This window comes from Diabrotica virgifera, chromosome 4 (genome assembly GCF_917563875.1).
Source record: "Diabrotica virgifera virgifera chromosome 4, PGI_DIABVI_V3a".
In the NCBI taxonomy this organism is placed as follows: Eukaryota; Metazoa; Arthropoda; class Insecta; order Coleoptera; family Chrysomelidae; genus Diabrotica; species Diabrotica virgifera.
The window spans coordinates 100,002,075-100,017,278 of NC_065446.1; the positions used below are offsets into that span (position 1 = coordinate 100,002,075).

General features: G+C 34.2%; 1 protein-coding gene across 1 annotated transcript; it reads right to left on the reverse strand.

The window, feature by feature from the left end:
• Positions 1–3,080: 3,080 nt before the first annotated feature.
• LOC126883868 (zinc finger MYM-type protein 1-like) lies at positions 3,081–6,016 on the reverse strand. The gene is made up of 2 exons (XM_050649545.1): positions 5,368–6,016; positions 3,081–4,866 (listed from the first exon to the last, which is right to left on the reverse strand). The coding sequence occupies exons 1-2, from the start codon at positions 5,615–5,617 to the stop codon at positions 3,752–3,754; spliced, it is 1,365 nt and encodes a 454-aa protein (XP_050505502.1). The 5' UTR covers positions 5,618–6,016; the 3' UTR covers positions 3,081–3,751.
• Between the last annotated feature and the right edge of the window lie 9,188 nt (positions 6,017–15,204).

Below are 15,204 nucleotides of genomic sequence, written 5' to 3' on the forward strand. Positions count from 1 at the left end.
GCAGAAGCATTGATGATGGGAAGTGTAGCTAAGACTAGAAGTAGCTTGCTGACTGTAGGGAACAAATCTCTGTTACAACTGTCTAACGCGTCCAGCGCTGTTTTTTGAAATTCGTCCGTGTCTTTCCATTGCATTTCCCAAAGCTGTAGTTCACCTTTCAATAAGCATTTCATTTCAGCTTGAGACATATCAAAAAGTTCACTGTACCTCCTTACTAAACACTCAATTTTTTCAGACATGTCCTGAACAGAGTTGGTTATCAGGTATTCAGGCATGCATACGTGAAGATTGTACAACTCCAATGTTTCTTCAGGAAAACGAGACTTTGTGTCTTCTATTACAGAGTCTAGAATGGGAAGGAACACTGATACTCTAAAGTATGTCTCTGGGTCTTTAGTTGCGTGGTTGGCTCGATTCTTCTGCACTTGTGATATTCTTGGAATACTAATATCTACTTGCCTCTTTTAGTATGCAAATCGCAATATTTTACGATAAATACAAAATAATGAAGGTAAATTTGATAGGCTGTACATAATACGTTGTACTCCGTACCCTCAAAAGGCACTCAGTTTTCTTAAAATGTTACGTTTGTTTGTGAGTTAATAGCCTAAGCGGTAGGCCTGTGAATAATTCTCTATAGCCTACGGTACACCAAAACTACAGGTTTTCTTTTAAACCCTTAAGTTAAACCCAAGGCAGCTAAAGTAATAAATACGAATGATTTAAGGACATAATTAAAACAAACTTACCATGTCGATGTCGTCTTTTGTAGTTGCACATGGAAAAGGAAACGCTTGAGCAAACTGACACTTATAGCCCTTTGACTTTGCCAGGCATTGATACACGGCCAATATGTAGCAACTAGCAGGCAACGTCTGACTGAAGAAGATTTGTTCTATTCTCTGTGATTTATACAGTGTTGCCACTGCCAGTGTGACTTCAACGACAACATTACAGAAACGTCACTGTACCGTATTTGATGTTGTTACAATTATATCAAAACTAACCGTAGGCTATTAAAATAATCTGTCTACGGACGTTTTCACACTGTTAGATTATTTTGTCCAATAATAGCAATGCATTAGTTCGATCTCACACTTCGGATTAATATGTATATTAACTTCTCAATTTTTCAGGAAACTAAGGTTTCTGGGGGGGGGGGGCAATCGCCCCCGTCGCCCCCCCCCCTTGAGACCGCCACTGCATACACGCTAACTTGAGAATATCGCGAGTGTCAGAGTGAGTTTAGAATTTGTCTAATCGTGTTGTGTTACATTTTAATATTGATTAGTAAAGAGATTTCTTATTTTTTATTTATTTAGTGCTTGTTTTTATATTAATAATGGAGTGTGGAAAATTATTTAGTTCTTTTAATGAGTTTAACAACATTTTAAAACAGTATGAAAAAGATAAGAGCCAAAAATTCGTAGGGTAGCAGAAGAATTAAGATAAAGTACACAGGGCGATTGATTTAGTGGCAGACCAAACTTATGGTTTTTTAAATGGAACACCCTATAATTTATTTTATGTTCGAAATCTTCTTAACGTCCCCATCACAAAAATATAAAGGTTTATTATGTTATACAGGGTATTTACAAAGTTATAACCAATTTTCTATGAAAATCGTAACAAGTTCAACTTCCCTGTATAAATAGAAATAAACACAACAACATTGGTTTATCAGTATTTTGTACATGTCATGTCAACTATAATAAATATTTATTTTGCTAACCTGAATATATAATTTTATACTATACACATTGATTTATTACAGTTAAGTTTGAAACATCCGAATAGTTCTGCTTCCCTTCCCCTTCCCTTAATAACAAACATTTTTCTATCAAATAAACACTAAACATATCAAAATAGCGTGCCAAAATATACAGTCACTGCGCACGCTAAATAATGACGTCACTGGCTTGATGAAGTTTAAATTCGCATGTACCTAACTTTTTTATTTGCGTACACGTTAGCGTGTACCTAGAGACAGCGATAAAATAAACATATAAAAGGACAAGATGTAACTGTAATTGGTTTACAAAAAAAAAAATAAAATGAAAAGCCAATCCGATCAAGTTGAATTTAAAAAACAAATAGTTTCTAATCCCTTCTAATCTTGTTTCGGTATCAATTTTAAAACTATGGTAACTTGTGAAACATGGAAATCTATACAGGATCTTGTTCATACAGAAAAGCAGAGTTTTGTCTTCAGAACTGCATCAATCGGGCAAATTTGATTATCTGTGATGGGGACTAAATTTTGGTTCTGCCGGGGTACAATAATAATCATAACTATTGTTACTTTTTAATTTTTTTAATAAAGTTTTACTTGAACTCTGAATTAATTATTTGTGATCTCTTTTATTACTTTTTCATAAAAATGCACACTGCTTGAAAATAATTATTTAAACTAAAATGCACTTATTTCGCACAATCATTGAAAATGTATAATGTAAATGCAGCCAGTGCCGGATTTACCAATTTTCCGCCCTACGCCAGTTAAAAAATGCCGCCCTTAGGTTAGCTAGGTAAAAACAGCAATAAAACCAGAATTTTAAATTTAAATATTTATTTTCACAACTATATGAACTATAATAATATTATATTAGTTTTCGCCGGGATTTCATAGCCGCAAACGAGTTTATAATATTATCAAAATCTAAGCTTGTTGTCAAATCAGATTCTATCGTCAAAATTGTCAATGCATTTAATCGCTCTTGTTCCATTGTTGATCTTAAATACGTCTTTAATCGTTTGAGGGTAGAAAATGAGCGCTCCGCCGAACAAAATATGACAGCCATAGCAACAAATATACGTAGGGCGATTTCAACGTTGGGGAAAACTGCTTCCAAATTGTATTGTCGAATGTGCGAGAGCATATTTGATAAAGTGAATTTTTCGTATTTTATGTGTGTTTCTTTTAACAGTTCCGAGAAATGCAAACATTCTGTTGGAAACGCATCCTCCAGATCGTCCTTATAACATTCCTGTAGGTACCTGGCACTTTTGATTAACTGTTCTTGCGAACTTTCTTTTATAACGTAAAAGAATCCAAATTTTTTGAAAACACTGTCATATGCTTCATATCTTTTGTTCAGTTCCATTGAAACCCTATCAAGTATAGAAAAATATGTGTCCACTTTTAGCTGTTCCCTTCCTGTCAGAATTGTGTCACCATCCCTATTTTCATCTAAGAAAAGTTTACGTCTCCGATTTCTTTGATGGTCATCATCGTATCTTTCATCCATAATATTTTTGGCTTTGTCAATGTACGTTTCAAACATGGCAGTATTTCGCAAAGATTTGACAAAATTTATCAATGATAAAAAGAGTCTAGTTACGTCGCCAGTATCGATATCGACGCCCTGAAGAGTTTTGTTGGTTTTATGGAAACGCTCTAATATCATTTCCCAAAAAACCGACATGAAGGCACATTCGAAACGGTTTAAGCGACGTTTAATCCCAGCTGCCTCCGTTCGAACCGTTGGTTTTTCTGAAACCGCTTCTTCAATTGTTGTCAAAGCATTTAAATAATTGCTCCAGCTCCCGCGTAAGCTCATTAAAGCATCATGGCGTGCAGACCATCTTGTTCCGTCGACCCGTTTTGGAACTTTAGCGCCGGGTTTTAAATTGGAAAGTAGAATTTCCCAACGACGAGTAGACGCCGAGAAAAAAGTATATAGGCTCTACACCGTTTCAAAAAACCTTACAGCCTCTCCGGCACATTCGGCAGCGCAGACGCCAACCAAATTCAATGAATGGGCGGCACAGGTAGGTAATCAGCGAGCGGGTTGCGTTTCAAAATCCTTGCTTGTAAACCACTGTAACAGCCGCACATATTACTAGCGTTGTCGTAGGACTGACCTCGACAATGTTTTAATTCCAAATTGTGCTTCTCCAATTTAGAAATTACAGCATTTTCCATATCTTCAGATTTATGTCCCAAATTTGGCAAAAAGCCAACGAAGCGCTCTACTGGTTTTCCATTTTCTGTAACATATCTGATGATTACGGATAATTGATCAATATGTGCCATGTCGGGTGTTGAGTCAATTATAATTGAATAGTATTTTGACTTTACAATTTCGGACATAATGTGATTCAGAACCTCAGTCGACATTAAGTCGATAAATTCTTCACATACTGTAGATGAGAGGTATGACGTTTTACCACTTCCCGGATTTCCATGCTGAGATACATGCGTGGCTAAAAACGGATCAAATTCCGCTATGAGCTCCAGACACATCATGAAGTTTCCGTTGTTTGGATTGCCGAATTTTTCAACTGTTCCTCTAAACGGTAAACCTCTGGAAGCCAATTTTTTAGTCACTGCAACCACCCGCTTTAACACTTTTCGCCAGTAATCTTCTTCGAGTCTTATTTGCTGACACAGCAATGAATCAATTTGGTTTTGCTTTTGTTGACGCCGCAATAAGGTTACTTGGGATTTGGCGTGTTCGTGGGAGTTTTCATGTAAATTCAAAATTTTATTTACATTACTCCAATCATTTACGCCATCAGTGGCCATTTTTGAGGTTCCTCCGAAAAGACGACATGGAATGCAAAACAGGGATTTCTTTGATGGTGAATATATTAAGTATCTACGAGGTTGTTCTTCCTCATTGGCAAGTTTACGACGGAAAACGTTCTTAGTAAGATACCGTGTCTTATTGCCAATAACAGTTTTTGTTAGTGAAAAATCCTCATCTGTATTTTGGCATATTTCATTTGGTAAGGACAACAAATAATCGATAGTAGCATCGTTGGCCTTCCATTCGGCAGGGTCGTTACTGATAACTGCTTGTAAACATTGTGGATTTACTGAAGCTGATGCACATGCAGATGCTTCTATTTTAGATTCTGACCCTAGAACAATAAAATATGCGAATATGCGAATATACCTCTAAACTAAAAATTTGCATTTTGATAAACGAAGATGGTATAATATTGTAAAACTTTCATAAATAAAATTTTACATCAAACATTTTTTTGTAACTCTACTAATTAAGGATTTATGAAGTCATTTCAAAATTGTAATTTTTTTATTTTCCCCCATATCTTAAACGAGATGGTAATTTTAAAATTTGTGTTTACCGTTTTAAAGTTACCCCCAATGATTTTTTTTGATAGGACTAACAATTATTAACAGTTACGTACGAAGAAACGAAGATACCATATAAGTGTCGAAAATTGAGAAAATGATGTTTCATTTCAGCCCAAAATATACAGGGCAATCAGAATCAGGGCATTCCATTTAAATGAAAATTTAAAGTATGCCAAAGAGCCAAAGAGATGCCCAAAGAGTCAAAGAGTAGCAATGTAGTTAAAAAACACATTTATTCACATAATGACATAATCGATACTCACTCTCACTTGGCTCCGTGTCCATCGCTTCCGCATTATCTGGTGGTATAGGTATAGCAGACACAGCAGTAACAGTCTCCGATTCCGAATCCGAATCATGTGTTTGCGCTTTGGAAGTTGTAGTTGTAGGTTTAATTAAAAAATAGTTGTTTAATTTTTTTGTTTTGTCTAAAACTGCATGAAGTTTTCTCCGCTTTTCCTCAGCAAGCGTCTTGTATTGCGCTCCACTTAATCGTTTTCGGCCGTCACTCATAGTGTTGAAAATTTTGCGACACTGGACTCGACACTTTAAACAGTTTAAACTAACTGACTGGGATGAACAATATTGAATATTGTTACGACTTTTACCCGTCGTATTTTCCGTGGGTTCTTCGTTCTTCAATAAACCAACAACTCACTTTAAAACTTTAAACTACTACTTTATTTCAACAAGTCCACTTATAAGTATAACAATACTTGCACTATTTACCTACTAATATTTACAGATTTCTAATACTCAATACTCTTCACTCTTCTACTTCTTTACAAATAATAACTAATAACACTTACTTAACACTATCTCACTACTAAAACCACTCTGTCTAGCCAATCTGTCTGCTAGTCACTCTCTCACTCATATCTTCAACTGTCTGGTGATAGCACACAGCTGTAACTGTTCGCTTTATATACCTACCGGTAGGGTTTCCTGAATGTTCTAGTAATTTCCAGTAGTTAAGTAGTTTACTAGAAAAATCGAGACGTTCACTTACGACTTCCTTTGACTACTATCAGTAGCGCGGCTCTTATCTAAAGCGGCTTCTTTGCGGCAATCGCGCGGCAGATAAGCGGTATCCTTTTGTTACAGTCAGATAAAATAATCATTCCCAACAATTGTACTTCTGCCCGACCATGTTACGGCGGGGCGGAGACTTTAGATTTCATTGGAAACCTACCAAACATTCATTCATTTTTAGCTGTATTATACGTAAAATAGATTTTGGGTGATGGCCCCGTATATAATTTCAGTTTAAGAGTTTTCCTGATAATTGTTTGAAATTTTTGCCGCCTCCCCAGTTTTGCCGCCTTACGCCTAGGCGTAATTTGCGTAATGGGAAATACGGCACTGAATGCAGCTATTTTGTATAATTTTCGTAAGTAATAGGTACACATGCACATGCTAATACATCATTACCTAATGTATTGACGGTACCGGTACCCCCGGCCCGGCAACCAACTCTTTGACCGGTAGTTCCGCATGGTTCCGCCCACTTAATTGCTTAACCAATAAAAGCCAACTACCGGCTACGGAAGAAGTCACCGGTACCCAGGGACGCGCCGTCCATATGGGCAAGGTCGTGCGGCGCACGACGGCGCCAAGGCGTTAAAGGCGCCCTTTGAGTCGGCAAAGTTAAATAAATATCCAATTTAAAACTAACTATTTTTTTAAGTAAAAAAAAAACATTGCAAAAAATAACTTACCCCACTCATTCCCAAATATTACTATTGCGTTACGTATATCTATTAACTATAACGATTTCTTTAGCTTCAGCCGAGAGATCATTTTCTAAACTAAAACTACCTAATTAAGAATTACTTAAGATCTAGAATAGGTTAGGAGCGGCTAGAAAATCTTGCTTTCTACAGATTTCTACAGAAATGTCTAAAGAGAGTTTTTAAAGGACGTGAATATTGAAAATCAAATTAATGAATTTGTCAAAGATAAAGCACGAAAAGTTCAATTTCTATAAGAAATTTCCGTTGGTTTTCATCATAATAATTGTATTTGTTTAAAAAAAATTGCAATATAAATATGTTTTATTTTTTGATCTTCAGTTTTTTAATAATTTTAGGTAATGATTTATAACTTTCACATAGGTAGTTTTTATTCTGTTCTGTTTTATTGTGCAATATATTTCATATAGTGTGAATATAGTATTTTATATATATTATTTATAATAACTACTACACAGAGTGTCCAGAAATTCTACCGACAAATGAAGACAGGAGTTTCGTCAGATAATTTTAAGACAATTTAGCTCAATTCCCCTAGTCCAAAAATGTTTCCTAAGGGAGCTAAAGGGGTAGAGCTCTTTGAAAATGGCGTCTTGTAATTAGTTTTTCTTAAATACCTCCAGAACGCTTCAATTTAGAAAAACGAAAATCGGTGCGTATATTTATCTTCCAGAGATAAATCGATCCCATCCATTGCGAATTTCTAGTACTGATCATAGGCGTCCGTTTAGGGCAGGGCAACGGTTATTTTATCACATAACTTTTTTGTCTTTAACTTTTAAGCTGTTTTGACACTGGATTACTAAATTGGTGAGGTATTCTAGTACTAAAAGGTACACTTGTTTTAAGTAAGTAGGACACACGATTTTCTAGAAAAATCGATTTGAAAATTTTTCGTTTTTTGAATTTGAAAAAAGAATTAAAAAAAATTTTCAAAAAAAAACGGTGTATTTTACCGACTTAAAGCAAGAAAAACTTTTAGTACTAGAATACCTCATAACTTAATAATCTAGAGTCAAAAATGCTTAAAAATTAAAGCCAAAAATGTTATGCGATAAAATAACCGTTGACCTCAGTGGCGTGCTGGCCATATAAATGAAACGGTGCAATCACCGAGAGGCCGCGGCCTCTTGAGGCCGGTCAAATAAGTTTTTTTCACAAACAATTTTAGATATACCAAAAAAATTGTTTAATTTCTAATCGAATGATATTAACAAAACATTTCAAAAACAATTTTAATCTTTGTTAATTATAAAATACAGTTTAAGTAAATGAATAAGACTCTATGTACATAAATGATTGCTACAGATAATATTTATTTTCATTCATGCAAGTATATTTCTGGTTTTCCAATTTCCTTCGAACATCTAATAAATACGTAGGTACACTGCAGAATATAAAAATGGAAAAAAATTTTGCACAAGAGTTTTCCAAAAATATGAGAAACATAATGATAAACTACCAGGAAGAACTCGTTGATTTTGCTGATAAATAAATTGTATTAAAAATAGGATTTTGCAAAATACTGAAATTATAGATAGAAGATCGAGTTAATGATGAATATGTTCAGTCTACAGAAAATATGAAGAATGATATTATTAATCTAAGTGATAATGAACATGAAGTAACAAATGACAATATTGTTGATACCGTGAAAGCTTCACCTCCGTGTGGTACTGAAAAGTGTAAAGATTATATAGCTTGCTGTCACGCTGTCTTTCATAAGCAAAACTTCCAACTACTTTGGATCTGAAGTTTTTAACCTGATGATGGACTGATTAGTCCGAAAACGTTTGTTTTGTACTAGTGATGTACCCACTTTAAGTCCAACTTGGATCTTTTTTAGAAAATTTTAATAAATTATACCTATAATACCATCTACCTACAAAAGACGATTTTTACTTCCTTAGTAATCAAAGTTTTATGTTTGATTTACAAATACAGTCAAACCTGCCATATCCGGATCAATGTGGCGACAGACCGATCCGGATATGAAAAAATCCGGATATCAAGACCACTACTTCTTTTACAATCTCTGAAACGTTTTCTCCTTCATACATTCCAGTAATCAACGCCGTCAATAACTTTCGTCGATAGACACGTTTTATAGATTCTAAAATACATTATTTCGCCATCTTTTAGTTCTTCTTTTAGTGCATTGTCCAACAGCAGGACTGCCTTTCTCGGTAGATTTCGGTAGATCCGGATATGACAGGTCCGGATATGGCAGGTTGTACTGTAATTTATATTTTTGTATTTCTGTTTTTGTTTTATCAATAACGAGTAAAATATTCTTATAAATGGAAGGTAAAATGAGGATGAGACGTCGCTTTTCTATAAATTCACCGGGCCGCTTGAAAAGTTCCAGCACGCCACTGGTTGACCTACCCAAAACGGACGCATATGACCCGTACTAGAAATTCGCAATTAATGAAATCGATTCATCTCTGAAATATAAATAAACGTGCCAATTGTCGGATTTCTAAATAGTTTTTTTTTTTATTTTTTTTTTTGGAAATTCATAACAAGACAAATTTTCAAATCGATTTTTCTAGAAAACGGTGTATCCTATCGACTTAAAACAAGAGTACCTTTTAGTTGTAGAATACCTTACAATTTAATAATCCAGAGTCAAAAATGCTTAAAAATAAAAGATAAAAAAGTTATGCGATAAAATATATGTTGCCCTATCCAGAACGGACGCCTATGACCGGTACTAGAAATTCGAAATACATGGAGTCGATTTATCTCTAGAAGATAAATATGTGTACCAATTTTCGTTTCTTTCAATGGAAGCGTTCTGGAGTTATTTAAGAAAAACTAATTACAAGATGCCATCTTCAAAGAGCGCTAGCTGAGCGGTTCTCAACCTTTTTGAGTGATGTACCACCTACAGTTATTTTTATTATTTTTGGTACCACCTATATTTTTAAATTGTAGTATCAATACTTACTAAGTAGTACTATTTTAATTTTTTCTGTGTTTTGTGTACCACCGCCAATAATGATATGTACCTACCACCAGTGGTACATGTAGCTCTAGCTCCCTTAGGAAGCATTTTCGGACTAGGTGAATTGGGTTAAAATATCTTGAAAATTATCTGAGGAATCTCGTGTCTTCGTTTGTCGGTAGAGTTTCTGGACGCCCTGTAGTTTATTTTTATACCAGGAGGAGTAGGAGTAAACTAAAAAGTCAGATTCACACCAAAGAAAGTCACTAGAAAATCACCAAATACATCTTCTTTTTTGGTTGATCATATTTTTTATATAAAAGCAGACTAAAAATCTAAAAGTTAAAGGAATAACGCAGAAAACACAAAAATCGCCGATATAACGTAATTAACCTATGAAATGCCAGTAGTATCAAAATTTGATAAATGTCATTAGTGTCAAAATTTGATAACAGTGGAGTAAACTTGCATCACTCCTCTTGGTTTAAAAACAGATCGTAGACTACTAGAAAAAACAGAGATGAAAATACTTCGACAAAAAACAGGGAAAAGTCTGTTGGATAGGGAGAGAAGCGAACACATAAGAAGAGCATGAAATGTATAAGATATAAATGGATGGGTGACAAAATGAAAGCAAGAGTGGAACGAACACATTAGTAGAATGGCGGAGGATAGTACGAATAGCACGAGAAAAGTCACCAAATGGACGAAGAAGTATTGGAAGACCCAGAAAAAGATGGTACGATAATCTAAACAATTTAGGAGGCTAATATTGAAGAAGAAGCAGGCTTTAAAACCTACAGACAAGAAGGAAGAAGAAGAAGAATATATTATTTTTTCTAAGTGTACTTGTGTTCTGTGGTCTTATTGTTTCCTTCAAAAAAACCTAGGTAGATGTAGAAAAAAAAATCATAGTTTTCCACGTTGAAATGTGAAGGAGTGATTGATTATATTATTTCTACCCTGGTAATTTTGATAAAGGCGCTTATCAATATTTTGCACGACGGCGCCGAAGAAGTACTTATAGTTTTCTCAGATCTACATTCAGCAAAAATTATATAACTAGGGGGTAGAAAATTAAATACTATAATTTATACTTATAAAAGAGATAATATTATATTTATTTGTGTGTTAAAAATGTATGATTAACTTTCAGACTAATACTAAATTGGCTCCGAGACTAACAAAGTATTAACATATCAAAGTTTAAGGGTTGTAAGAACTTCAGAAGGAAATTTTAATACGAGAGTGGCTATTCCCCTGCCTAAACTGCAATACATATTTAATTTAATTAAATGAATTGCCATAAAATAAATAGTCGTACTAACTTTTATGATGGAATTAATGGTAGGTATAGAGAAAAAAAAACAAATAGAACGTTTTTTAAATTGTTTATTAGTGAGCTGTTCTTTAAATCATACATAAGGTCGATCATAGACTATGCCAGCATCTTATATGCATCTACAGGCACCAATTTATTAAAGAAAATAAATGTAACGATCAATTGCTGAATTCAATTGATTGTTTGTCTAGGTGCCATGAGATCCACTCCTGTTGAAGCGTTATTTGGAGAAGCCATTAAATTACCACCACAGTTTAGAAGAACCTATCTGAGTGACAACATTCTTCTTTCTCGAAACTCCTTATGCCCCTCAGGGGTGTCGGAGGTCTTTTCATCCTCTATCCATCTCTTCCGTTTCTTGTGGTCCTTTGCTAACTCTTTCATTTGTGTATGTGTTTTTCCTGCCCAATTTCTATAATCTGATCGATCAGCTTTTTCTTGGCCTCCCTTTCCTTCTTTTACCATACCTTTTTGATTCCATCACCTGCTTTGGTAGTCTTCCCTGGTCCATTCGGTTAATGTGTCCATACCAATTTAATTTCTTTTTTTGGATCTTCGTTATTATCGATTGCTGTTTTAGCCTTTGTCTAATATCCTCATTTCTTATTCTGGCCAATTTTGTTTTTCCTGCTATTTTTCTCAACTGCTTCATCTCCGCTGCGCTTATTGTACTGTCTATTTTTGCATTGTTTACCCATGTTTCACTTGCATAATATTAAAGTTGGTACGTATATTGCATTGTATACCTTTAGTTTTATTTCTTTCTCTATTTCTTCCTTTCCAAATATTGTTTTATTTAGTGCATAGTAGATCTTATTTGCTTTTTTCGCCCTGTATGGGATTTCTTTGTCTTCCTGTCCATCCTCTGATATTATTACTCCCAGGTATTCAAATGTCGAGATTTATTCCATTATTTCATTTTTGCGACTAAATAACGTTTGGTTTATTTCTTCCCTTTTCTTTTGGGTTACTATCATGGTCTTGATTTTCTTTACATTTACCTCCATTTTCAAATTTTCTATTTCTTCCACCCATATATTCATTAATTTTTGCATTTTTTCTTTTTCGTCTGCTACTATTTCTAGGTCATCTGCATATAGTAATCCTTCCATTTTCACTGGTACTAAATTCCTATACCCTATTGTTGACTGTTTGCCTTGACCTTCTTTTAGCACTCTTCATTACTCGATCCATTACTATAATATGAATGAAACTATGCTGAGACTGTCCCCTTGTTTTATTCCTCTTCTTAGGTTTATTATTGGCGATCTGTTTCCGTTTATTTGTACTTTGGCCAGTACATTTCTATATACTTTTATATGTACTTTTTGCCACGCTTATTATCTTTTGTGGGCTTTGCAGGTCTTCCATTACTGACCATATTATTTCTCTATTTATAGAATCAAAAGCAGCTTTAATATCTATAATCGTAATATATGTGTTGTCTTTACAACACAAAAATTCCTACCCAATACTATTAACTGCTCAAATCAACTTAATCTTTCACTAAAAAAAATAATTGTTGGAAATAATGGGGGTGTATACTAAACTCACAAAATTTTGTGGAATTTATTTCTATAAAATATTTTTATTTTGTACAATAAATACTTTTCTCATCTGTTATCAAGGTGTAAATAAATAATTATTGATTGGTGTATGGTGTAATGTTATTTATGCCTGTTTACTGTTAATAATAATATTGGCTACTAGTAGTTATGTTCGGTTGTGTAGTCTTTTCCAGTTACGTCTAGCAACCTAACTTCTCAAAAAAAATACCAACGTCACTAGACAGTAGTTGTGTCTCAGATTAGCAAATAGACTTTACCTTTTCATACTTGATTGTTTCACTGTAATTCTTAAAAATGCCTGACAGTTAACATATTTAGATGACGGATTTTTTGTCTTTGATGAAGGCAAATTAGCCTGAGTATGGTGATGGCATCGCGATAGTCTTTCTGTAATAAAAAAAATCTATTTAATATCTTACAATATATGAATATATGTTTTGAACTTTAAATCAAAATGAACACAAAATTTGTTGCTTAGCAAAATACTTAAAAATTCTCTCCAATGTTAATTATTCATCCCTACAAAATATAAAACCCATAAAGTTAGAAAGTGAATATATTAACATCAATATTTACATACCTTGAAAACAAGCTTCATAAAATCATTTGGATAAGTTCTTAGAACTCTAAAATTTACTTTATTAACATTTTCATATTCTTTTTGACAATTTTGAGCATCTTCTTGTGTTGTTATATTAGCTCAAATCACTGCATTAAATGCGCCATCCTTTCCATTTATTTCGGAAAAATTAGCCACCTTATAATACTCAAATGAGTCTGGGAGGAAGCTTTAAAAATTTACAAAATATAGGAAGCAAATAGAAAGTAATTTGTTTTTTTTTTATAAATATTACTACAGTCGAACCCGCTTATTAGAATCCCTGTTATAGGAATATCCCGGTTTATGGAATATAAATTCGAGTTCCCGAAACGTTTCCATTTACTCCTTAATAAATTTATCCTTCTATTGGAATAGGTTCTAATTAGATAATACCGCTTATTAGCATATTTTGCAGGTCGTTAGCCCTATTATCCATTGAAAAAGAATGCATTTATTAAACAATTATCGGAAATTCCAAAATTTTACGACGATGTTATCGACAAAAAATTTGCATTGGTTGATAAGAGAATAGGACTCTAGTATAAGTAAATAAGTGTCATATTGTTGAAAGTCGTGTGTTATGGAAGGTGATTCGAAATCGGAATATAAAAACAATTTTGAATAGAACTCTTCTTTTTAAGTTTAAAGAAACCAAGCCTGAAGCAGGGACTCGACCCTGAGCAAGCAGTACAGATCGATGATAAGTCACTAGATATACGATATACTAGTCACTAACCTGCATTGATCGGGGTAGGATTTCGTTTGTGAGTCCTTGTATCCAGGACTCCCACATAATAAGCACTTTGCTGATAGAGAGCCCATATAGCGCATCAGAGTGCTATCGGAGGGGAAGTGGATAGTATGAAGCATTGGGGCGGGATGGAGTGACGCCCGCTTATAAGAGTAACTCCTTCTTGCCTCAATGAATTTGTATCACCCGAATCTCATTCTCAAGGCGTGTGCATGTCTCTCAGACTGGGTTAAACACTATACCTAATTTTTTGTAGTTCTTGTTTTTAGTCGATATAAGTTAACAGGTAATACATTAGGTATACACCTATTAAGTAGGTATATATTTTGATCTCGACCCTCGTAAGAAAATATTTGTTAAACCCTTATTGAATCGCTTCCTCTTCCGAAAATGTCACCGCACGCCACTGGTTTTTAATCCAAAAAGATGTATGTGTTACACCAGAAAGTTCTTATCCAACTAGATTAATGGGAATCTTTCAAGTATTTAATTTTAAACTCGATAACGAGGATATGAATATGCTGGGGAAACTCAATAAAGGAGAAGAAGGAAGACATGAAAATAATTATGGCCATCCTCTTTCCTCAGTAAGTACTTTATGTGAGAATGTGTGTTTTGTGGGTATGTTTGTATCACCTTCTTCTTTAAGTGCCATCTCACAATCGGTGGATGGATATCATCATCACTATATTTACTCTATATACCGCTTCTTAAATTCTTCAACCATGACAACTCTCCTTCTTCCTATACTCCTTCCTCATCGTCTTATTTTTCCCTGTATTATCAGTCTCAGCATTTCATATCGCTGTCCCTTATTACGTGTCCCAGATATTGTAATTTTTGAAGTGAAAACTTCTTTAGGGACGTTGTGCACTTTTTGGATAGGGGAAAAAGCATTGAATTCGCGACCGTCATCGCGACCGTCATCGCGACCGTCATTGCGACCGTCATCGCTTATGCTATATATTAAGTATATGTATATATAAATTGTGTAGAGGTATTTAAATTTAAAATAAATGAAAACATATTTTAAGATGGGGAAAAAGGATTTATTTTGCCACCGTTATCGCGACCGTCATCTCTTCGGCTAAATAAATTTTGTACGTATATACAATATGTGTATGTATATATAAATTG

Bases quoted from the DNA above. Each gene is read 5' to 3' on its own strand.
- LOC126883868 (XM_050649545.1), bottom strand. From the start codon at position 5,617: ATGAGTGACGGCCGAAAACGATTAAGTGGAGCGCAATACAAGACGCTT. The intron at 4,867-5,367 runs GTGAGTATCGAT...TTATTGTTCTAG, and splicing joins GGACACGGAGCCAAGTGAGA to GGTCAGAATCTAAAATAGAA.